The sequence below is a fragment of the Watersipora subatra genome, chromosome 8 (genome assembly GCF_963576615.1).
Source record: "Watersipora subatra chromosome 8, tzWatSuba1.1, whole genome shotgun sequence".
Lineage (NCBI taxonomy): Eukaryota > Metazoa > Bryozoa > Gymnolaemata > Cheilostomatida > Watersiporidae > Watersipora > Watersipora subatra.
The window spans coordinates 60,703,419-60,728,339 of NC_088715.1; the positions used below are offsets into that span (position 1 = coordinate 60,703,419).

Below are 24,921 nucleotides of genomic sequence, written 5' to 3' on the forward strand. Positions count from 1 at the left end.
ACCTCTAATCTTTTCCAGAAAATAGTTGATAAATAAAAGGCTGTTAAAGGTTGACTTGCAATCAAATTCACATTACAGTTATTTGGTATTAAAAGGTTCACCATGTCTTACTCTGCTGTGTTGTAGGTGCAAAGTATGTGGAAATGTGATTACAAGCTCTTAAACGTTCAAAGACGAACAGTTAATAGCAGTCATTACGAAAACGCCGTAGCTTGGAATCCCTCTCAAATCGGCTCAAATGTGACGGTAGTTGAACAGAATGGCTTCTGTTTACACTTTCATGCAATCTCATTCGTCGAAATATTTTTACAAATATACTTCACGCATTCAATAAAATCATGTTTATTGTCCTTACGCGTCTGTTTCATTATCATTGTAATGCTTTCACTTTGAGCACTGATATCTCAATACCTAGTCTAAAAATCCGTTTAATTTTTTAATCTTAGCTCAAGGGGTGCATATCATCCTCGGATAAACATGAGGCGCCTGTGAGGGTCGAAAAATGCTGCAAAAATTATTCGCGCCATCTGGCGAAAAATCTGTGTCACATGATCAGATTATGACTAGATGATCAGAGCAAGCTGAAACGAAACTGTAAAGTAGCGAGCATCTGTATTTGATAAGGGCTTTTCAGTAGAACCCGAAGTGTTTGTCATAGACTAGTGCTACGAGGCGTTTTATATTGAGCCTTTTATTGGCCTTTCATTTAACGTGATAACATCACATGTCAAAACAATAACCATGTTGAGTTGAATACGTCATCAAAATAAAGGGATTCTAACCTATGGCCATTTTTGTAACTGTTCGTTTTTGAGCTTTCAAAAGCTTGTAATCATATTTCCACATATTTTGCACCTACAACACAGCAGAGTAAGACATGGTGAACCTTTTGATACCAAATAACTGTAATGTAACTCTTGTTGCAAGTCAACCTTCAACTTATTCGCACCCAGCACGAGTTAACTCGCGTATTTATAACGTTGCCAGGCACCCCCATTGCGAGTTAACTCGCGTCTGAAATTTACTAACTTGCGTCATTATTTTTAAAAGAATATTTTTGATTAATTAAAAAGAAAAATTTCTGGCCGATCAGACAAACTTTAAAATATGCTTCAATGACCTCTCTGGCAAAATTTATAACCAAATTAGTACACCCATCTGGAATTCTACCAAAACCGGAAATCATCATGCCGAGAAGAAAAAGTTCGAAATTTGAGTTTCATGATTTTCATGTTCATGACTAACTGCATATGTATAAATAATATTCATAACTATGTATTGTATGTGATAAATGTATAATTTTAGTAAAACTGTATGTTTTGCAGTTTATGTGGCGCAAATCTAACTTTGTTTCAGCAAATAACAATTTTTTCAAAATCGGAAATTTCCTGAAACTACCTTCTTTGAGGCACAGATCTACATAAAAGAGATATGACTTGTTTATATGAATGTAATATCATTTGAAAGAGGAGACTAGGCTGATTCTTGTAAAACTTCATCGAGTAAATTATCTCAAGTCTGTCTCTGTAGCAGTAATTTGAATTGTGCCAATTTCCAAAAAGTTGAATGGTATTTGGGGCTAATCGCCTGGAAATTAGTCGGGTGCGAATGAGTTAGGATAAAATTGTGTAATAATTCCTAAGCTTCACAACCTCGCAGTATGAGGTTATTTGTGAGAACGAATTTAAGAAAACAACATTTAGCCAAACTATATGAAACCACTCTGCTGTTGCAGTGACAACACATCAATGGTGAGAGTTTGTGACACATAATTACCACATTCGTCTAAAAACAGATTGATGGAATACTGTGGTTAAGGGTATGAATTGACCAGTGCCATGGTGACTGCAAAGTCAATAAACCAGTTAGCTGATTGAAAATGAGACCGTAAAATTTTATAGCTAATTGGCAAGCCATTACACATCCCTTCAATGGTGCAAGTTTACCTTGAAATCTTGTTAACATATTTGAACAGTTCCTCTAATGAGCAGTTCTGCCCGATATAGGGCAGAATTATATAAAGAACTATATACTCACCCTAAAGACTGGATGGTCTTCTTGACACTCTGTAATGAGGATCAAACTACTGACCTGCTGCTTGTCAGTCCAGACTGCTGACCTCTATATCACAGCTGCTGCCTTTTTTATAACTACCCCAGGACACTTATGTATTCGCCTCATCTAACTTTCGCATTTTCGCGGAGTCATCCTCCCGCGAAATATTCATGAGCGAAACTAAACTATCATAACGAATAAGCGAAAATGCAGAATTAAATAGCTTTGTTCATTGATAGTCCAAGAAACAAATGGCAGCAAGAGATCAAATTGCATTATCGATCTCGGCCCCACAATTCTACCTGCGGTTCACAATTACAAACTAGTTCCGAATTGGAAAAAATTTTTCTTGCCGGTGAACCGAACCTGAGAAATCTAATTATGTTTGTTCCACTGCACTCATTTTCAAATCACTATATTTTCGCACTCATCAGAGCTGCAAAATTAAGTTGCAGCGAAATTTTACTCTGTATGCTACTCACGAAACTAAATACTAGCGAAATATAATTGTCCTAGGGTATTTGCTATGAAAACAAGCAACAACCTACTGTAATTCCCCAACATTTGCCACAAAAATACGGTAATTCCCACTTCATTGTAGTTCAGATTTCTTGGCTTTAGTACTTTGTGGTGTCAAACACATTCACTACGCTCCTGGGTATTTTTCCTTCATTGGCTGATGAATACAGTGAAGTTCTAAGTCTGTGATAATCACCAATTATCACTGACTTCCTATAGACAGCTACTGTGCCAAAGGAGTTTTAAACAAATATATCAATTCCAACCCGGCCTCCTTGCTATGATTGTCCAAGGTCGTTGTTTAGATAATAAGTAAGATTAACCAAGTTTATAATTTAATAAATGTATATAATTTAACAGTGAGTGCGCATGGACCAGAACTTGTCAAATGTTTGAGGTCTTCAATCCAGTAAACAATCTAAAGTATTATATAGAGGCAGTCACGGAATAGATGTCAGTTTTTATAATACTTTTTTAGCAGGGAGGCTGGCAATGGTGAGGGTTTCTTTCATGGTCATTCAGATAACCAGCTGGTGGGTGTTTAAAAAGCTTGTTCTCAGAAACCAAACAAAGTTTTAAAACCAAGTATTTTTGGCAATCTGGTGGAAAACATGGAGCATATACAATCGTGGCCAACAGCATAAACACTCCTGCTTTTGTTGCCTGGTCAATTTCGCAAAGATTGGTTTAACTTCGAATAGAAATTACTCACTGCATAATCTAATTAAGCCATGCATCTTGCATGACTTTCAAATCAAATTTTTTTAACGAGATTAAAACTTCTAACAATAAAACCATTTTCTCTGAGGAATTGGCTTCAGAGATCGACTGCAAGTTTTGCTCTGGAAAAAGTCTAATTTTACACGCCTCCAGAGACTGCTGGGATAGTGTTTGTTTTATTTAGATAAATGTTTTTAAAGGATAGAGAATCTTTTGAGGAATCAGGTGATATGTATACTTTCCGATCTGGGTGGCACAGAGTGCCGGCAAAATAACACAAACCTAATTGATTATGATAAAAGATGTTAATGCTTTTGGCCATGACTGTACACGTGAAGTTTGGACAGAATCGGTCCAAAAATAGGAAAATGTCTAGCATTTGCACAGACTAACAGACAGACAAACAATGACAAACTCTGATTTATTAATATAGATTTGCAGAGTGCAATCAACACTTAGGACCTCTACATTCCCTTTTTATTCAAATAATGAACATGTAGTTCAATTTTTTGGTTCAAAGATGTATAGAATTTGAACCATTATGACTTCATTGCTTTATCATTAATTTAAAGATTTTAAATTTTAAATATTGCGCTGCGCATACTTGCTAGGAGGTACTGAGCGAGAAATACGCCTGTTCGGTGATCCACCAGATGTAAAGATTCTTGGAGAGATACTGCCAGATGAGCTCAACGGACCGATGACAGGTTCTGGAGTAGGCAACCTTTACAAACCTTTGGCTCCTCCCCCACGACCTCCCGCTAGAGGTAAGTAGTTTTTATTCACAATTCTTTACGTACTATGATAACTGTGAAAGATTTGTTGAGACGCCGGATTGACTTTACCCCCATCCTGACATATTTGCAAGCAGTAAGTCGACTAAACTTACCTCATAGAAGGTCAACTTACTGTTCATAGAAGTTAGCTAATGCAATTACTATACAGTTTAAAACATCAGCTCTAAATAATCACTATATTAAAATAGCTTGGAGGGAAAATGCTTCATAATTAGAACAACTGGTTCAAACTTTCTGTAGTTTTTTTCTAGAATAGTTCTAAATGTTTTTAAACCAATTTATTGTGACAGTTTTGGCTAAAATGTAACACTTTGAAAAACACTAAATTATATTAAAAAAATGAACCAGAAAAGAAATAAACCTTAACAAAGATTTGTTCATGTTGTTTTAGAAGCATGAAAATGTTGATTTGATGCAGAGGTGTAAAGGTGGAGCTGAGATCTTGTATTATATTTTACTTTATGCTTTGTTTTCAATTTGCTCCATCATCTGCAATTAAACAAATGAAAGTGTAAAGTTTTGAAAACTGCTATTGTCACTTTTTAAATATGACGAGGACCTTTAGTCCAGTACTCGCTCAAGTTTTATACCATTTATTGGAAATTTATGCGGTTGATGATATCATACAAGGACATTTAACTCTACATCGACAGATAAGAGATGTTTTTAATTTCATTCTTTTATTATGTAATCCTTTGGTTACACAAAATGATTCTTCTTAAGTTTTTTGCTCTGTTACTAAGAATTTTATGCTCAGCTAAATATCACTAAGCTGTTAGCCTTCGTGTGAGTCTCTGCATGTCAGCAGATCTTGTTTTATCTCCACCTGTTGACATGTGAAGCAGGTTTCTGCTCAATACACACCTGTTGACATGTGAAGCGGATGGTGGTTCTCTGACAAAATTGGATATAAATGTCTTTGAACTAGTCAGAAATGCGATTGCTGATAACTTCAATTATAAAGCAAGCCTTTTATTTGGTGAAAATCATTTTACTAGTTCGGTTTTGTACTATTTCGGATATCGGTTTTATTATTTACAGGCGGGCTCCTTCCCACACCTCCCTCTCCACTAGCTAGTGATATGTTTAATGGTAAGTTTGCTAACACTGCTGGTGTTTTCTCTGGGCTACTAGAGCAATCGTTTATCCATTTTTGTATTGCTCAATTGCTAATGGTTTCCCTGAGTATCTCTTGATTGAGAATTTGCTCTATGCTGCACTATTCAGCTGGTGCTATATGTGGCAGTGTCTACCAGGTGCTATACTGGAGTATCCAGCAGGTGCTATATGTGGCAGTGTCTAGCAGGTGCGATGCTGAAGTATCCAGCGGGTGCTTTATGTTGCAGTAGCTCGTAAGCGATGTAAACTACAGTGGTCAGCTGGTACTCTGTAGTACAGTATCCTGTATTACAGTATCCAGCAGGTGCTATATGCTGCAGCGTGTAGCTGTACTATATGATACCGTAACAATGTGTTATATGCTACGGCAGATGCTATATGCTGCAGAAGTCGGCAAGTGTTGACAGATGCTATACGTCAAAGCAAACCAATGTGCCAACAACTCACTGAATGGTATTACTGTTTCAGAAGATAGTGATATGAGGAAACAGCCAGTGATGCGACCCCCTGGCCCAGCATTCAATCCTCTAAACTTCAGACGAGATCTACATGGCCCTCGCCATCCATCCAGTTTTAACCAACAAAATCAGCGCAGTGATTTTAAACCTCACCACGACGTCTTTAACCACATGACTTTGGACCCTCGTGAGTCAAGTAGTAGACCAGATTTCCAATCACGGCCTGGCACAGCCTTCAAACCCGACTTCTTTAAGCCTCCTCCAGGTTTTCCTTCAAACTTTGTTCCCCCCGTGGACACGAAAGGATCCACTGACCAACAGCAGCGCCCTCTTAATCCGAAAGGTACAGTTTGTTTCTGACTTAAGCTTCTTAATCATATCTAATACTAAACTTATAGGATTTGTGCCGATGTGAGATGACTCCTACACTTCTAGTTTTCGTCACTGCGCACAAAATAGAAGCTTTGGTCAGTTCAGTTTTACTGATAAATAAATTGGTTTAACCCTTTGAATCCTGGCTGTCCTTGTCAATGTGTGTCAGTATCCCTGATCAATTTGGCCAAAAATCTGAATTTTAAACTTAATAAATATATCTGAATATGAGCTCATAATACAATGATATTTGGTAAAAATACTGGCAAAAAGTCTGGCAACATACAGCAAATGTCACCAAATAGAAAAAATTGTTTCACATTTTTTCAGGCTAAAACCATAATAATTCGTATGATTTTCAAAACTTATATTTACAGTAGTATCATATCCATCAAGCCCATGTTCATCATCGTTTTATGACTCAAAACAATCTGGAAAATTATAGTTAGTATCATATAATTCTTCATTTGCATCACAATCATCCATGAGCTACCAACAAATGAGTCGTATCAACTTTTTCGTGATATTGTTCCGATAAAAATTGTTATTATATTTGACAGTGGTTAGAAATTGAAGTGAAATTTCTTGTCTTATGTCCTGTGACAAAATTAATTTGATTGGTTTATGCTGTTACTTAGAAACAGCATTTGTAAACAGATTCATATAAATGTCGGTATTCCCGCCGTTAGGGTTTTTGAAACACTATACGCAATGTTGGAATACCGGCCGTCAGAGGGTTAGGTCATGGTTTTTACAGCACTTGGAGTTGTCTAATCTCATTGCTCCTTGTATGAAGGCGCAATTCTTTGGTACGAATAGATAAGACAACTCTCTATTGAGTTTTTCATAAAACTGGTGGAATCAGCCTTAGTTTGTGTATAGCATAACTGAGTGTGCTCCTGTTTCAGCCTCTTTAGCCCTCTTGTAGCATGATGGTTGCAATATTGTAGACTCTGCTCCTGCAGCCCAAGCACCAGCACTCGACATCAACTCGTTGTTTAAGAAGCTGCTCGACCACGGCATTATCAGTAAAAAAGAGGAAGTCGACAAAATGGAACATATACCGGATCTTTCAACTCTTGCCCCTAGTCTACTCCAGAAGTATGTTCACCGCGGTTTCTTGTCTCTGCTTGTCACTAGCCAGACCATCCAGCCGATAGCTTTAGATGGGCCGGGTCTAGATTAACGTCTGCCTGAATCTTAGAAAAGTATGTCTGGAGACTAGTGATTGGTCAATTTCTTTTATTTAATTCCATAGGAGATATGAAGGCGTGGTGCAGAGGCTATACACTGGCAATCAATGTAGCATGTGCGGCCTCAGGTTCCTCAAGTCAGCTGTTAAAAAATATGAAAATCACCATGATTGGCACTTCAGACAGAACACAAAAGAACGCAACAGATCAATGCAGAGCTCTAGCAGAAACTGGTACATACAGGTGGAGGTAAGATAATACTCAAGATAGCATTAGAGAGGTTTACAAGCAAGGAAACCGTGTATCGTTCTGAACAAACAGTGATGTCCTGTCTTTGTGGCTCAACAGATTTTTTCCTGTAAGTAGGTAGTGCAATAGTTGCGCTTGCTTGCGACAAGGTTTGTCAGTTGTGGTGTCAGCGTTACTTTTCAACTACGTTGACACCGGAGGTGAAAGAACCGGCCCACCTAGCTTTTAGTCTGTGATTGACCTTTTTTCTCTTTTTTTTTGTATTTTCAGTAAGGGTAGCCTTTCGCCAGTCGCTTACAAGTTTCTCACCAACTTTAAAGGTTGACTTGCAACAAAATTCACATATCAGTTATTTGGTATCAAAAGATTCACCATGTCTTACTCTGCTGTGTTGTAGGTGCAAAGTATGTGGAAATGTGATTATAAGCTCTTAAAAGCTCAAAAACGAACAGTTGATCGCAGCCATCACGAACCCGCCGTAGAGCCGAATCAGTTTATTTCTCTGATGTAGTCATTACATCTGGTTATGGTTTTGTCACGTGATGTTCTCCCGTAAATTGAAAGACCAATAAAAGGCTCAATATAAAACTTCTCGCAGCACTAATTTATGACAAACACTTGGGTTCTACCGAAGACCTCGTATCAAATACAGATGCTCGCTACTTTACAGTTTTGTTTCGGCTTGGTCTAATCATCTAATCGTAATCTGATCATATGACCCATACTTCGCGAATAATTTCTGCACTATTTTTCAATTATCACAGGAGACCAACAGGCTCTTCATGTTTATCAGACAATGATATGTACTCCTTCGAGCTAAGGTTAAAAAATTAAACAAATTTTCACGGTAGGTTATAAGATATCAGTGCTGAAAGTGACAGCATTACAATGACGATAAAATAGACGCGTAAGAACAATAGGCATGGTTTTATTGAATGCGGGAAGTATATTTGTAAAAATATTGCGACGAATGAGGTTGCATGAAAGTGTAAACAGAAGTCATCTCTCACAACTACGTCCCATTTGAGCCGTTTTAGAAAGAGATTCTAATCTACGGCGGTTTCGTGATGGCGACGATTAACTGTTCGTTTTTGAGCTTTTAAGAGCTTTTTAATCACATTTCCACATATTTGGCACCTACAACACAGCAGAGTAAGACATGGTGAATCTTTTCATATCAAATAACTGTAATGTGAATTTTGTTGCAAGTCAACCTTTACTTTTTCCTTTGTGCTGATTGGTTGATAATAACTTGTCAATAGTTTCATAGATTAAGATAAATCGCTCTGGAGTATAAGGCGCATCTCTTGCCAAACTATGAAAAAACTACTACTTTTAGTCTAGAAAATACCTGGCCGGTGCTATAGGCTGCAGCAGTCGGCAGGTGCTATATGCTTCAGCAGTCGGCAGGTGCTATATGCTGCAGTAGTTGGCAGGTGATATAAGCTCTGCAGCATGAAAGGTGCTGTGACCAGGAAGTAGTGAGTTTACAGATAACAATCAAAGTCCACTTACTAGAGTATGTAAGTGGGAGGGGATGGCAAAAGGTCCACTTTCAGTTGGCATTTTCATCTCAAGATAAGACTAAGGCTTATCAAAGTAGGCCAAAATATTTGTAATTAGATTTGTGTGTTTGTGTTTTGATCATCAAGCAAGCTAGAGACATTCTATATTGGTCATAAACATGCTGGTCTGCATCATTGAATATTTCTCACTATTTCTAACAATGCCAATTCCGTTATGGTTTTTTCGACTTACGATGTGGAGCATGTTGTTCTCATTACTTTGTTACGGCTTTTCGCTATACGACATGAACAAAAATGTCTCTCGAAATTCAAATTTAGCTTTGGGTGTTCTGAATACGTCGGAATAACAAAAATGCTGATATACCATTCACCGAGATCTCTCCCACAACGCCAAAAAGAGATGCTAACTCTCTCAGTTCAGCATTCTTCGAGTTTCGTAAATGCTTGATATTGTGTGAGTGAAACGAAAATTTGTGAAAATTAAGCGAAAGTGAAAATTTATTGGGCATTTTACTGTTTAATGTAATATTTATTATAAATTTCAATTCATTATATGTATATAACTAAATATAGGTCTTTAATTCGTTAGCCAGGAGTCCTAAGATGGGTAATTACGTTAAATGGAAGAAGTAAGAACCATAATCATAAGCAGATCATAACCACTAAATACAGTAAAATTACTGTAGGTAACTATAGTTACTAAGGGTAATGTACTATTTTGTTACTAATTTTCAATATGTACAGTACCAACTATAAAATTTTGATGTTGTTTACCATGCGGTTTTTGCATTAGATAATTATTATGGGTTTCTGTACCACTCTATACAAAATTTTCGTCTTACGGTGCCAATACTGGAATGGATCAATGTCGTATGACGGGCGTCCACTGTAAATATTTTCTACTGTACAGCATTGGAGTTGTGTGACCTTGGTGCTAGGGTTCAGATTGAGAAGACTTCAATGGAAGGCTGTCTCTGATCTGATTAATTGCCCTATTGTAATTCTCAGTGGTCAGCACTAATGGTTGTGTTTTCCTCGCAGGATTGGATATCGTATGAGGAATTCTCAGATATTACTCAGTCCAACGTGTTTCTCAATACCCAGACAGAAACCGGTACCTCGTCAGATAGTGCAGTACCTATTCATCCCGAAGCAATCATGTGTCCAAAAGCTACGGGGACCGAAGAGAACGATGTAAGTATTGCATGGTAGTGGAAGCTTGCGTGAAGTTTAGGGTAGTAGTTGGGATAATAGTTGGGATTTTTGCTGCTCATTCCAAGTCTGAACACTTGCTACATACAGTTTCTCGTAATTAGATGATTTCGCTAGTGAGTGTGTCCGATCACCATGTGGAGACCGAATTGAAAAACTGGAGACATGGAGCAATAAAATGCTTGTGGTTCAGTTTCAAATTAAAAATGAAATAAGTGAAATAGTGTAATACACAAAAATTACCTAAAGATTAACTTCCATCAAATTTAAGTGGATTTTATCAGAAAGTATCGTTATTTTTCTATCATTTGTGATTGTTTTTGATGTTTGAGATAATCTGACTTCCAAGATGTTTCAAGATTAAAAACGCTAAAACTTGATTACGGATAAAGCGAATAATCATAAGAGCGAGCATCTATACACGGCTGACAGTAGATAAGGGATCTATGATTTGGTGCCTTTTTTGTCATTGTTATTAGCTAGTCGAACGATGAGACAATATTTTAGTGCACTTAAGACGTTTTTAACCGAAGTCGCTGATATAACAACAGGGATGAACAATGCTGACTTTACATTTGTTAGTTGAGAGTATGTGTCATTTAGGTGAGTAGCTCATTTATTGTCAGCAAGTATATGTAAAAACGATACACAAAATGCACTAAAAAAGGGGATTTTGTTTGAAATCAAAACCAACTCTCTCTAGAATAACATAGGGTAGTTTGACATGTTTTGCCAGTAGAACAAGTGAAACAGAATGTAAATTACACGAGTAGGTGTATAGTAGGTAGGTGTATGATGAGCAAGAGTAGGTGTTATGTATAAATGTTAACAAGCGGCGATGCCACAAGTTTCACAGTTGAAAGGCGAGTAATAAAAGTCATCAAATAAAATTTGAGCGCAGTGTTGACCATCGTATGGCTGAATTAATGTTGGCAATAAAATGCAAATATGCAATGTCGAATTGCAAGGTACCCTGAATTGTCTATTTATAGACGATTCACTATATTATTATTTTAAAAACTTGTAAATTTGTGTTAACGTTTTTGCATATAAAAACTGCAAAAACTGGAAGAAAAAAAATTGCTAGTTCTGTGTAACATATGTTTAAAACAAGAAATTGCTCTGAACCGTGAATTGGTCGAGACAACCAAATCTAGAATGTTATTAGCCAATCATGGGGAGAATAACCTCCCTGGCTGTAGATAAAATTATCGACTCGTGATTATCACGGTCTAAATCGACCCTTTGCTGTTGATGACAGTCGTTAATTGCCCTCGTAAACATCTGCTGAAGACTGGTCCGGCCATCAGGTTTTCCTAGGTACTTGGCAATTGCGGGTATGAAGTGGCTTCTGTTGCATGTCTTCCCAAATACACTCGCCATCATGAGGATTGTCTCACTAATTGTCAATTCGATATGAGGAAAGTCCTTGCCAATGCCTTGAGCGTCACCTCTTTTTGAAGTCCCGTTCCCCTGGCATGCCTGCACCATGAGCACCTGTTGTTACAGATAGATCTTTATTTAGAAGGCACTGAAATGTTATTTTCTGGTAAAGGAATTGGCTCACTGTATATATACATGTATATCTTTATTAAAAATAGTTTGCAGATTTCTTTAACCACTAATCCTTCAGTTGGGTCCTTTCACACTAATTACATGTAGTTACACACCATCGGTCGCGGTTTGAAAAACATTCACATAGAGTGAATCGAAAGTCATTGGCTTAATCACAAGTAAATGGTTTCAAAGTAAAAAAAAGATTAGAAGCAAGGTTTTTCTCTTACATTGTAGGAAGATTTGAAACAGTTAATTCTTCCTTCTATCGCATAGTTATGTGTAAACGTTATTGGATATATACCTTGCAAATGGAATGGGGTATTTTTGCGTCCACGGCAGTTAAAATAGAGTTGATGTGGCACCAATTTTCATCATCACCGGTGCTGTTGTTTCCATGAATTATCCCTTCACGTCCGTGAGACATAATGGAGATAAACACAGCTGAACAGCACTCTGCAATGGATCTTAGAAAATTTTCTAACTCTTTATTTAGTCGATGAGCCTCCCAGTTCTTTAGTGCTTTCACACGAATTCCAGCAGCTGACATTGCTTCTATCATAGAGTCTGCCTCCTTCTCAGCACCCCATCTTACCAAATCCTCATTACATTTCTCAAATTCATTATAGCACACTAAACCATACATGCGTCCTGTCACACCATCGTTTGATAAAACATAGGAGCTCAGTCTACACTGCAGATCAGCCTTCATCATTCGTGTGCCGGCATATTGGAGTAGGTTATTAATGAAGCATTGATGTTGGCACAGCTGCAACTTATCTAAGATGTACCCTACGATAGTAGTTTTCCCCTCTCTGACTAATTCAATAAGCCATGCCTTAAGTGATTGACGGTCAACCTGTGCAGGTGCATCACTAGATAAACAGTGAACCAAGGCAGGCACTCGTGTCGAACACAACAAAAAACTTTCAGTTGTTCCAGACATGCCGCGTTTAGTTCCTTCATAGCAGATGTCCAAGAATTTGGTCTCCTGAGCTCCCAACTCGCTGGAACTGGAATATAGCAGGCTGTGTGCTTTACTTAACCAAAGCGCGCACATTCTTGTCTTTTCTTCTATCGGCTTGTTGTGAAGGGCCTTCTTTAAAAACGTGAAAAGCTCTTTTCTTGGTCGGTGCAGTATTGGTAGATGGTCGCTAAAGGTTATTCGGTATTGTACTCTCTCAGTAAAGAAATCATTCTCATGAGAACAAAGAATGATTGCGAGAAGCTGTAACCAGTATTTAACCACTATGTCGACAGGTTGCGCTGTCTGATCCTCAGCAACTTCCATCGCTAATATGGCAGCCATTTCAACTAGGATGTAAGGTCCTACGTGAATGTCTCTGACACGGGATACGTGTGCAACTGATAAATTCTTCTCCATTTTTCAACTTTCTCTTACTCGGCTAAGTAAGCCAGACAAAAACTCCTGCTGAGTCGTGCCCTCAAACTCTTACTGGCGTTAGTGGTCAAATCGGCTACTTTTCTAGTGAGCCCAGGGAATTACCATGCCGAGACTAGATGAACTAATGGCCTGGCAAACTTCCAGACACTGTTTTTTCCTTGTTACATAGGCCCAATTTATTGCTCTACTATTAGCTACAGGAACCTTTCTCTATTCCAACGATTTTTTGAAGAGCACGATTACTTAGTACATAGAGACATATTTTACCATGTAGTGGTTTTATAGCTGAATTTCAAGGCCTTCAGCTGTTTCAGAAGTTAGACGTAATACTGAAATATATAATGAAATTATGTTGAGTAGGTCCTGGGTAAAGTTGAGGTGTTACAGTTGGAAATCCGAATAAAGGTTAGCGCGTGCTATGATGGTATTTTGGGTTTTTACAATACGCCTATTCTCTTGGATGTTCAATGGTATTTTTGTATGAGCAATCATGAGTAATATGTTCTGTTAGGCTGGTGATGTTTGCCTGTTGGCCTTGAAAGTAATATTCAGCACTTTTTGAAAACATTTTCAACGTTATTGCCATATTGTATTAATACAACAGGCAATCGCCTATACACTGCGTTTGCATGCTTCAAATGAGTTCAGAGTTGCCCGCTGCCAATTATTCACACCCTACCGTTTGAGCGGTTGGAATTCCACTGTAGATCTTTCTAAGGTTCACGATGCATCCCTCAAAAATAACTTGGTAAAGTAGACTCACTTTTTAGTCGGGGTCACTTCTCAGTTTATGCATAGTCAACTAGTTGTACTAACTAGTAATTATTTCGTCATCCTCCTACGAGCAACCAATCCTTCACATGTAAATGTTCTGTAAAGGCAAAAAGTCAATCAGAAAACAGGTGAGTGGCAGTATTGGGAACAGCTTAACTGAGTGTTGTCAATTTGGACCCCTTGGCAGTGAGTGTTTCTGGGATGTCAAAGTACTCTCACGGTGAATGCTTTCACACTGATTTAGCATGTCGAATGTCTTCAGATGTTACCGTTTGTATAATTCGAAGTGGAAGCAACTTCAAACCCATTTGAAGCATGGAAACACAGTGATTATCATTTACAGTAAAACTAGGAGGAAGATCGGCATCTCCTTTAAGTGATAAGCTAATCATTTGTCCATGGTGCAAGTTTCAATCAGTAAAGCAAGCTAATTAAAGACTGCTGCTCAATGGAAAGACCAACAGCTAAATAGTTCCGTATTCAGTGTAGAGCTGTTACCAATAGTATAAACATGCAGTTATTGCTGAAGATAAGCTGACTCAGTAAATTAGCCCTGTATAGTGATTACTGTTATAACAGCGCTGTTCCCGTTGGCCGAACAATGTGCTTTGTTTTATACTTGCCACAAAGAAGTTTTAATTAATGGGGGTATTCAAAATGGCGACTTCGTGAGAGCCCAGTAGTTATTGTGTTAACGGATTGACCCAGTACCTCATGATATTTGTTGCAGAACTGTTGCGTGTGCAGGGAGCCATTTGAACGCTACTGGAATGACGATGAGGAGGAATGGCACCTTAAAGACGCGGTCCAAGTGCAAGATAAGGTAAGAATCAGGGGTCACAATCGCTGATTTGCATACCTAAGATAACTAGATTACTCAGGTTTTTCCAAACAGTTGACGTAACGTGCATTGCGTGTGCCAACTGTTCAAACAGCGTTACTGGATCGAATCAAATTGATTAAATGAAGCTTGCAAATCATGGAACTAATTGAATCGTTTATTTGCAATATAATTTTGCATATAATTTTATTTGCATATAATGAGATATCAACACAGATTCTTTGTAAGATGTTAGCCTGTCTTCTAAACATATATCAACATCTCTGGAGCTTTGGTACGTTTGAACTTAAGTTGAGAAGTTTCCATTTGTTTCCGTCTTGCAGTTTCCTTTTAGCTAATAATAGTGAGGGGAAATGTCTTCCTCACGAACAATAACCAGCCCTAGCCAAGCGTGAATAAACTGCCTAATAATCCGTGGGCAGTTGTTATGCTGAGTAATCAATCATCATTTTCATGATGAATACATGTTTGCATAGGCTATGGAAGGCAACGGGAAGGCTGTTACTAGGCGCATTACTGTAACTAGGCAATAAGGTTTCCAATTACTTACAAATCTGAGCGTGTGCACTACCATAGTTCAGACTTCAAGGATAGCACTGGTCTGAGATGCTCTCCAAATAGTGATTAGCTTCACATTAGCTTCACATTAGGTTCATATAACATCTTGATATCCTCCAATTTCACTCACTCAATACTAAGATAGTAATTTTGTTTGAGAGATATTATGTATTTGTTATTCTTTGGTTTGATTCACAATTCCTGCATCAGCTTTTAGAATTGCTCAAAATCGTAATCTCAAATGATAGAAAAATACCAATACTTTCTGATAAAATCTACTAAAATTTGGTGCAAGGTCATCTTACCTGTTATGGTTTAATTTTCATAGTTATATGTTTCCGATGTCCGTCTGCTTCTTCATGGTCTGTGAATGCTGTTAATAAGACGAGCAAACAGAGTATTTGCAACGAGTCATACTTATTGTGTAAATAAGGAAATTTTATATTTTTCTTCATTTTACAATCTTACTCATTCTCCTCATGTGCCTCTCATGTGCCTATGAGGAAAATGAGGAAATCAATGCTAGATTAATAGTTGGACACCTTCTCAACATGATTTATGTCTGTTCTCAAGATCATGGATATTCCAGTAGCAGTTGCCTCGACAGAGTTTTAGTGTTTGCAGCAGCCTCTACTCATTATTATGATATATTTATATAATAATAACATAGAATGTATGTTAGGAATATATATTATTTTTAACAGTAGTTACACAATATCTTGTAAGTAGTTAAAAACAATTGCTAAGCTTGTGGTAGAATAGTTAGTTGTTCTTCAAGGGGTTCCAGACCTACAGTACATGCAAAATGGGAATGTCTATCAAATAAAAACTGCATTTTGTATGAAACATGAGCCATAATTTAAACTCCTCAAACAGTTAGCTCCCATTACACCTTGTTTTATATGTCATCTAAATCGATTGTGTTTTTGCCTTTCTAACCGGGTTGGGATAAAGCTAGGAGCAGTTATGTAAGATGCCCATCAGTATCTTAGACATTGAAACCTTTTTATGGATCTTAATTTTCACAATTTCTACATAAGGGAGTGCATGTGCTTGTACATGTTGTACACCTGTATATACAATTACTATATATAGGAGTACATGTGCTTGTACATGCAGTACACCTGTATATACAGTTACTATATATAGGAGTACATGTGCTTGTACATGCAGTACACCTGTATATACAGTTACTATATATAGGAGTGCATGTGCTTGTACATGCAGTACACCTGTATATACAATTATTATATATGGGAGTACATGTGTTTGTACATGCAGTACACCTGTATATACAATTATTATATATGGGAGTGCATGTGCTTGTACATTTAGTGTACCTGTATATACAATTATTATATATGGGAGTACATGTGCTTGTACATGCAGTACACCTTTGTATACAAATATTATATATGGGAGTACATGTGCTTGTACATGCAGTGCACCTGTATATACAGTTATTATATATGGGAGTACATGTGTTTGTACATGCAGTACACCTGTATATACAATTACTACATATAGGAGTGCATGTGCTTGTACATGCAGTGCACCCGTATATACAATTATTATATATGGGAGTACATGTGCTTGTTCATGCTGTACACCTGTATATACAATTACTATATATAGGAGTGCTTGTGCTTGTACATGCAGTACATCTGCATATATACAATTCTGAAATCTGAGATAACTGAATGCCGGCGCTTCGCTGGCAAGAATAAAAGAGGGAAAATCAATGCTAAATGTTCTCGAGTCGATCATTAATAGTATAGAAAAATGATGGAAAGCACTCATTGGCAATTCATGGTAGCTGAATGAGAGGTCAAATTTCACTCAATAATTGAGAAGTTGTCCCTAGCTATTTTTGGTAAATATTCTAATTTATAATCACTGACATCATTCATTTTGTTGCTACGGGATGTTTATATTAAGGTGAAATTGCAAAAAATCTTAGTATATTTTATTAGAAAGTATCAGTATTTTTCTATCGTTTGCTATTCTTTTTCATGTGTCTGGTGATCGGACTGTTCTGTTGTCTGCGTGTCGCCATATAGTTCGGCGTGCTTTCTTGCAGACTTACCACCCTGTATGCTATGAAGATGCTGTCGAGAGTTCTATCTTGGAGAGGAGTCAAAGTGGAGATGAAAATTCATCATCAACAGGGCAGCCTGGCAGCATTCCTCAGTCACCGAGGATAAGCATACCACCGCAGTCACCTCTCACCCCTATTATTTCTCCTACAGCAAATGTTCCTCCTGTAAAGGTACAGACTATCAGGCTTCATATTGCAGTCACGGAGTGGGTAGACAACTACTCATGATGTTAAACGTTGTATCAGTAGCTTGTTATTATCTGCTCGTGGTTGAAAATTGTGATAACTCTCACTTAACCTGTTTTTTTATCATCAAATCTGGTTGCTTTTTGTCAGTTAAGGTGCCGATTCAAGGTGTTCAAGTTCGGGGCAAACCTGGGATCATTTATGCAAGATTTCCTTCAATATGATCAAACACGTTATAAATCTAAGATGTCTTCTGCATGTACAAAAGTCTGTCATTGTTTTGTTTCTTTCTCTAAAATATGCTGGAAAATATCTTATATGAACATGTCTGGACATGTTATCAAACTGTTATCTCAACATCTGAACATGGCCCGACGTGCTGGTATTGTTGGTCTGCTGCAGCGGCTAGCCGAATAATAATTTTATCTTCGCCTTTCAGTGTGGCCGCGGGACAGTTGTGATACTAGGTGATTAATCTTAGCGGGCGATTCTTTGTTTGTAGGAGGCTCTTACAAAAAAGGACTCCAACAGTAGTCAGTCTGCACCCAAGTCCGAGCTGGACGGTCTCGGCCTGCTCACTAATCTAATCCAGAAAACTAACACAGCTCCTCCGACCCCCAAAGGTGCCAAGGATGACCCCCTTATCATGCTCGCAGGCATCATGAAGAATGTCAAACCACCGGATATTATGTCAGTCCAAGTTGAACATACTGAGAAGCAAGAGGAGGCAACTGACACCAAAATCAAACAAGAGCCTGAATTGAAAATAAAACAAGAAACAAGTTTAAAAATAGAGCCAATAGGAACTCTGAATGGTGAGTCGCAACAGTACATTTTGTTGAAATGTGTACTGGTTATAATTAGTTGATGTTGTATGACCTTGACACTAACTGTCCTACATACTGACATTAGGTTTAACCAAACACATGCACCTTAGTTCTATAATTACTTTTAGTATTGAAGTTATGCCCTCCTTGCTGTTTTCATATTCAAAAACAGTAGTTAAAATGCACCTGAACAAGCTGATAGACTTATTGAAATGTCCAAGATTTTTATAACAATGAAATGGTGAAGTTCGATTTTTGCAAAGTATTTACCAGTAACAGCTGCGGCCTTATATAATTTTATCAAAATTGCTCAATTTACTGGATTATCTAAAATTTGTCTTCTAAATCCTTATCGATAAAAGGATGGCCTCCATTAATCAGTTTTAAACGGATGAATTCCGAGAGTAGCTAATTTTACAGGCCATTTTTTAAATTTCGTGTTTGTCTAAAAGAAGAAATTCTTGCAAACGCACTCTGCAGATATACTCACAAGCTAACTTGCTAACACACTCTGCGGATATACTCACAAGCCGATTGGTGTGATTCTATAACCTTTACTCGAAAGTAACTGTGAAACTCATAAATACAGCGGAGACTTTTGGTGTTTTAAAATTAGCTTCAAACTTGAGTTATAATGATCTACATGTCAGGTAACCAAAACATGTAAGGGAGCGACTAGTTAAGGAAACTATATTAGAATGGCGGCAACAGTAGTGCTTTTTGTCTCATATTCACGCATTGGTTAGTTGTCAGCATTGACATACATATGTGTTTCGCCAAAAAATGACCTTCTCATGTCATAGCTTGGAGCTTGCATCACGGGTATTTTTGTCTTCAAAACTAATTTTTTGTTCTCACATCAAAATCATCGTTACAAAACAAAATATCATGATTATATTGACTTAACTAAATGTTTTTAAAATACAGGCAGTTGACTTGTAATAAGTACCTCTGGGTAGAGCAGACAATTCCATTTTTGATCTTTACGATTAGAAGAGTCGTGTCCATCCTTCGCTACAGTAATAACATTAAAGCACATAAGTTACATAATTTTTTTATTATATATGTCAATACATCGTAGTCTTGGCTTTCGAATGAGCCTATATTCAATACACAAGGAATAATAGAACTATGAAAAACAAGGTGTCAAAAGTATGTCCTGCAACAAAAACACTTGGTTCAGGTTCTCAAAATGTGATGTCACAATTACTATTTAGCCTTAGGTAGTCGATCTCTTTCGCTGCCATTGAGGCTGCGCTTTTCTGTGACAATCGGTGCTGTTAAACCCAGAGAGCGCTGATAATAAACTAGGATTCTAGATAATCAACAATGCCCTGGATCGTGCTAACGCCCGACCAATACAAAAACATGTTCTGGGTTAATTAATTATGCTTCAATAAATGTACTGTCGTTGATAAAAGGTAATGAAATCGCATCGATTAAATTGTGACCTGCGGTTGCGTGGTCCTAGGACTACATGTCAATCGCACTTTCGCGAGATCAGGCAATGCTTGAAACTAATTAGTCTCAGTCACGACCCTCAACATCACAATAAAATGAGAGGGCTAGTGTATAATACCATCGGGAAAACATAGTATAGTGCTTGGAATCTGAGTTATTTATCATAGAAATAATCTGTACATGGAGAACTATTGACACTGATTCCTTTGTCAACTTCATTGGTTCTCCGGAGTTGTCCTATCTTCGCCTGACACTAGCCTCATTATCGTAGTTGATAACTATAAGCGGTAAGCAATAAAATAGCCAGTAAGAGCACACAACACCACATAAGAAAATTGGGACGTCACAATTTCCGAGCCTGTGCCAGTAAACATTTCTGCGGTAGAGCTCTGGGGAAATCCTATAAACACCAACCAATGTCTGTCTCACCATGGCAAACAATAGCTCATTCGAAAGCCAAGACTCTGATGTATTGAAATATACAATAAAAAAATTATGTAATTTATGTGCCTTAAGAAAAAATTGACTCGTTCGGGATTTCAACTCTAATACTCCATTTTTCAGGCCGGTGCGCTAACCACCTAACCACCAGGCCGCCTTGCCACTTCATCAATTAATTATGCACAAACCAGTTACTTAGGATGATCTCTCACGCTGCACTGCCAAGCGTACAGACTAGTGTATATAAATATGGAACTTTCTGTAGAAATTCTAACCTATAGTTAATATGAAGCAGAAATCTCTATTTTCTGGTTTTCGCCGTTAAACCTTGACCTGGGATCAACGCAGTATAAGAATTTTCGGACAACAAAATGCACATTACAGTTATTTGGTGTCAAAAGATTCACCATGTTTTACTCTGCTGTGTTGTAGGTGCAAAATATGTGGAAATGTGATTACAAGCTCCTAAAAGCTCAAAAACAAACAGTTAATCGCAGCCATCACGAAAACGCCGTAGATTGGAATCCTGCGATTAACGGTTCGCTTTTGAGCTTTTACAAGTTTGTAATCGTGTTACCACATAATTTGTTAATATGTTAATAATGTTAATATTTATTTGGATATTTTAATGTAAAAAGAAACTGTTTTGTGTTCGTTGTTATTAAAAACATTTATTTGATATTATTTCATGGATGCCCAAGTGTGTGGAAGGCCATGGAATGTTCTTATTATAAGACTAGAAGGCCCGCGCGTTTTATTTCCAGCATCGCTCACTCTGACAATTATCAGCTATTACCCGATTATATAATTTATACTATTGGCCATATCTCGTTAAATGGGGTTGATTTTCAAATCGCCCATCTCCAAACAGTTAAATCCGTCCTATCATGAAGCTCCATCTGGATATTAAACTCATCATAGAAACCCTAGCCCGACACTTCCTATCAAGCATCGTACCATATGGTCGTACTTACATCTTGGTTCATCCAAATCCTGATGTGCTGATATCCCTGCTAGCACAGTAAGGGTATGTCCAGGATATTCTATCCTGGCAGCGCTGAACCACGAGTAGCTCAAGCTACTATCAAACTCCAGCCTAATGATCACCTCTATAGAAAAAAATTTCACATACAACAAAGTTTGAGCAATTTTTTTTCCATATTTGATGTGATTTTTAACATATGATGTCCTAAATTTAACAAGTAAAAGTTTAGAAGTTTTTAAAAATTGAAGATGAAATATAAATAATGAAGTATAAATTGATTAGTCTCGATTATATCTAGTGTGAGTTGACTTTTTCGCCGCGGAAATCCTTCATAACGGCTCATATATACCAGACAAAGCTTCAAAGTGTTAACAAACATTGGTGAATGGGATCATCGTAAAGTCGTTATGTTTTTACCAGTAGATGAACCCTAATAGTGTTTACTTTGCTTTATTTTATATATGTAATCTATTGCAGGGTCAAGGACGCCGACAGCTGTAAAAAGTAATGTTACTCTGCTTACCCCTCAATCCACTAGTAGTCAGGAAGCTACGACCAAAGGTATGGAAGCTTCAACGCCTTCTATTTTATCCATTTTCTTGGATGACTGCATAAGAAACTGCTTGTTATCAATTGCCTGTTACTCTTAAATGTTGACAGTTTTTAAAAAGAACAAAGTTGGCTCTTTTTTGACTTGATAAAGATACGATAATTCACCATGTATCGAAAATTCAAACAAAAGTTTTGATTGTTTTTTGGAGCCGTAGTATGTAAATGAGAAATGTTACATGAATGCAATGTAATAGGTCAGATGCCTAGGTGTGAAATCTTGTATGTAAACGCTTCTGTTACTAGTTGTATGTACATGTACAATGTCTGTAGTAAGTTAGATTCCATGTTCCCAATTCTTCATTTATTGCCATATACTTGTTATAGCCACGCCCGTGCAATCCCTCTCACGTGGCGCAACCCAGGCAACCTCTGGGCACTCGCTGCAACCTTCAATTCGACCAAACCAAGCTGTTGTGAGGGCGGCTCCACTGTCCCATCCACAGAGTGGACCATCAATCACACAAGCAGGGCCACGGATGGCTCAAAGTGGTCCATCAATGGCGCCAGGTGTTTCACAAATGCCTCAGTGTGGTCCACCAATAAGTCAAAGCAGTGCACCAATTCCACAAGGAGGTTCATTAATGACTCAAGGAGGTCCACCAATCACCCCTGGAGGTCCAGTAGTGTCTCAAGGAGGTCTACTAATGGCGCAAGGAGGTCCACCAATGGCGCAAGGAGGTCCACCGATCACCCCTGGAGGTCCAGTAATGTCTCAAGGAGGTCCAGTAATGTCTCAAGGAGGTCCACTAATGTCTCAAGGAGGTCCACTAATGTCTCAAGGAGGTCCACTAATGTCTCAAGGAGGTTCACTAATGGCGCAAGGAGGTCCACTAATGGCGCAAGGAGGTCCACTAATGGCGCAAGGAGGTCCACTAATGGCGCAAGGAGGTCCACCAATACAGCAAAGAATGCCTATTCATCCCGGAGGGCAAATACCAGGCATGATGTCAGGCAGGCCAACTGTTCCCCCGGGTCCTTCACACATAGCACCGCTATCCTTTGCTGGACCAACTAATCAATATAGGTAACTTAATCGCAACTACATTCTACATTCACATGGTGTGTCCGTATTGGTCCTTAATTTAGTGGACTCTAGTGAACCCTAAATGTATAGCGGCAAGACGGCTGAGAGGCGTGTTCGCTTTCTACGTATACAAATGAGCGCCTTTGAAAAACTGTGATGCGGCGAAGCCACTGTAGTTGAAGCCATGAACTAGGAGGAATTACTGTAGATGCGCTTTTTGTAAATAACTTGGATGCGTATTCCGGCGTAAAAACTCTTGTTTCCATCACAAGATCATTAGCTTTTTAACTTGTCAAACAAAATATGTTGTAAAGGAAGTAGTCAGTGTTTGGTAAGCTCAGTGTTTACTCCTTGAACTGCGTCCGCAGCAGAATTAATAAAGATAATCCTAGACGTATGGTAGACAGTTTTACAGATTGAGATCTTCTGTGTTGTCTTAAAGAGGCTGTTAAGAAATCTCTGTTCTAGCTAAGTAGTGAAAGCATCAGACATTTGAATCAAGGTGCTTGGCAGTTGATAGTTTTGTGTTAGAACGAGAATAAGTTACAAGTCAGTTAAGATAAATAGATTTCACTAAAACAATGCTATGTTTGTAACAATTAGTTTGCTTTGGTTACTGTGCGGTCGTCCTTAATATTCTGCCTTACTGAAACCAGCCTTAGTGAGCCCTTATGTCTGGTTATTCTTTATAAACCGTAAAACCTATATTTGAATGCCGTGGCGCTCTAATTTTTAACCCTTGTCCTATAGCAGCAGTCAAATAGAAGCTGTTGTTATACTTTTCAAATACCTTGTCAGAATTTTGGGAAGATAAATTTAACCCTTTTACATAAGTGAATGTTGCCAATATTTTGCACTCCTTCAGGCAGAGCAATAAATCTGCTAACTTATATCCAACTTGTCAAAGATATTTAAATAAATATGCATTGGGAAGCCAAGAAATATCTCTACTGGTTAATATCTATTGCTTGCCATTAACCTGCAATGATATTATAGCCTGTGCCCTGCTTCGCAATTTGTTGAAGCTTTCAATTTTTTATTTCATTCTAAATTTGAAGGCATACTTTTTTTATAACTATAATTAACAATGTTGCATAAAAGCTCATTGCACTCACTGACATGTTTGCTGCAGTTTGCAGCCAAAACTGGCTTTTTATTTGCAATAGAAAAGGAGTTATGAGTGACGATCCATTGTAATTTGTGCTAAGATAACCAATAGAATGCTATCAAGTAATATGCTATGAGTCTGCAAATTTATATATAGTAATAATCTATCAAATGTTACAAACATATATTCAAGAACAAGTGACATAAATGAACTTACTTACTAATATACTTAAAATACATGCAGAAACAAACATTAATGTTTTAGAAACAAAAATATTTGCATTGATTGTTTGTATAACATATTTATCGAGGTTAGCATGAGAAAATAGAATTCTGTCGAACTCACCAATAATAGAAAAGAAAAAACTTTGCTCGGCTAGTCCGTCCTGATTGTTGCTTGTGATGGAATGAACATCTTCTTTGAGCTGTCGAATACCTTCCACAACGTTTGCTGACTTCAAATCTTCTGCACTGCTGAACTAATCGATATTAGCGTCCAAACAGTTTTGTTAGTAGAGCAAAACTTCAACCAAATAACGATAAACTTCTAGCAATATTCGCGTTAAGCACAACTTGTAGCCTAAAACTAGTCGTTCATATACCATCAGAAATGTAAACCATTTTTCACATATGTCGAAGTATTAAAACCATGTTAAACAAACAATTACTATTAGCCTGATACAGTTATCAGTTATTTCTATGCTGTTACTTTCAAAGTTTTAACGTAAAAATGAAAAGCTTTGAAGTTGAAAAACGGACTTCGATACAAACAGAAAATCTGAAAGAATTAATGTTATGGATGTAACCGAGTAATTATTTGTACGATTT

General features: G+C 37.6%; 1 protein-coding gene across 1 annotated transcript in view; it reads left to right on the forward strand.

Moving 5' to 3' along the window:
- LOC137402215 (pre-mRNA cleavage complex 2 protein Pcf11-like) overlaps window positions 1-24,921 on the forward strand; it is a 61,593-nt gene that overhangs the window by 35,052 nt on the left and 1,620 nt on the right. The window contains exons 27-37 of the mRNA XM_068088715.1: window positions 3,906-4,061; window positions 5,133-5,183; window positions 5,679-6,011; window positions 6,991-7,141; window positions 7,299-7,482; window positions 10,050-10,202; window positions 14,684-14,776; window positions 17,433-17,621; window positions 18,139-18,451; window positions 21,828-21,911; window positions 22,287-22,986. Of these exons, the coding sequence (XP_067944816.1) occupies window positions 3,906-4,061; window positions 5,133-5,183; window positions 5,679-6,011; window positions 6,991-7,141; window positions 7,299-7,482; window positions 10,050-10,202; window positions 14,684-14,776; window positions 17,433-17,621; window positions 18,139-18,451; window positions 21,828-21,911; window positions 22,287-22,986 (2,407 nt within the window). The remainder of the gene's footprint in view (window positions 1-3,905; window positions 4,062-5,132; window positions 5,184-5,678; window positions 6,012-6,990; window positions 7,142-7,298; window positions 7,483-10,049; window positions 10,203-14,683; window positions 14,777-17,432; window positions 17,622-18,138; window positions 18,452-21,827; window positions 21,912-22,286; window positions 22,987-24,921) is intronic.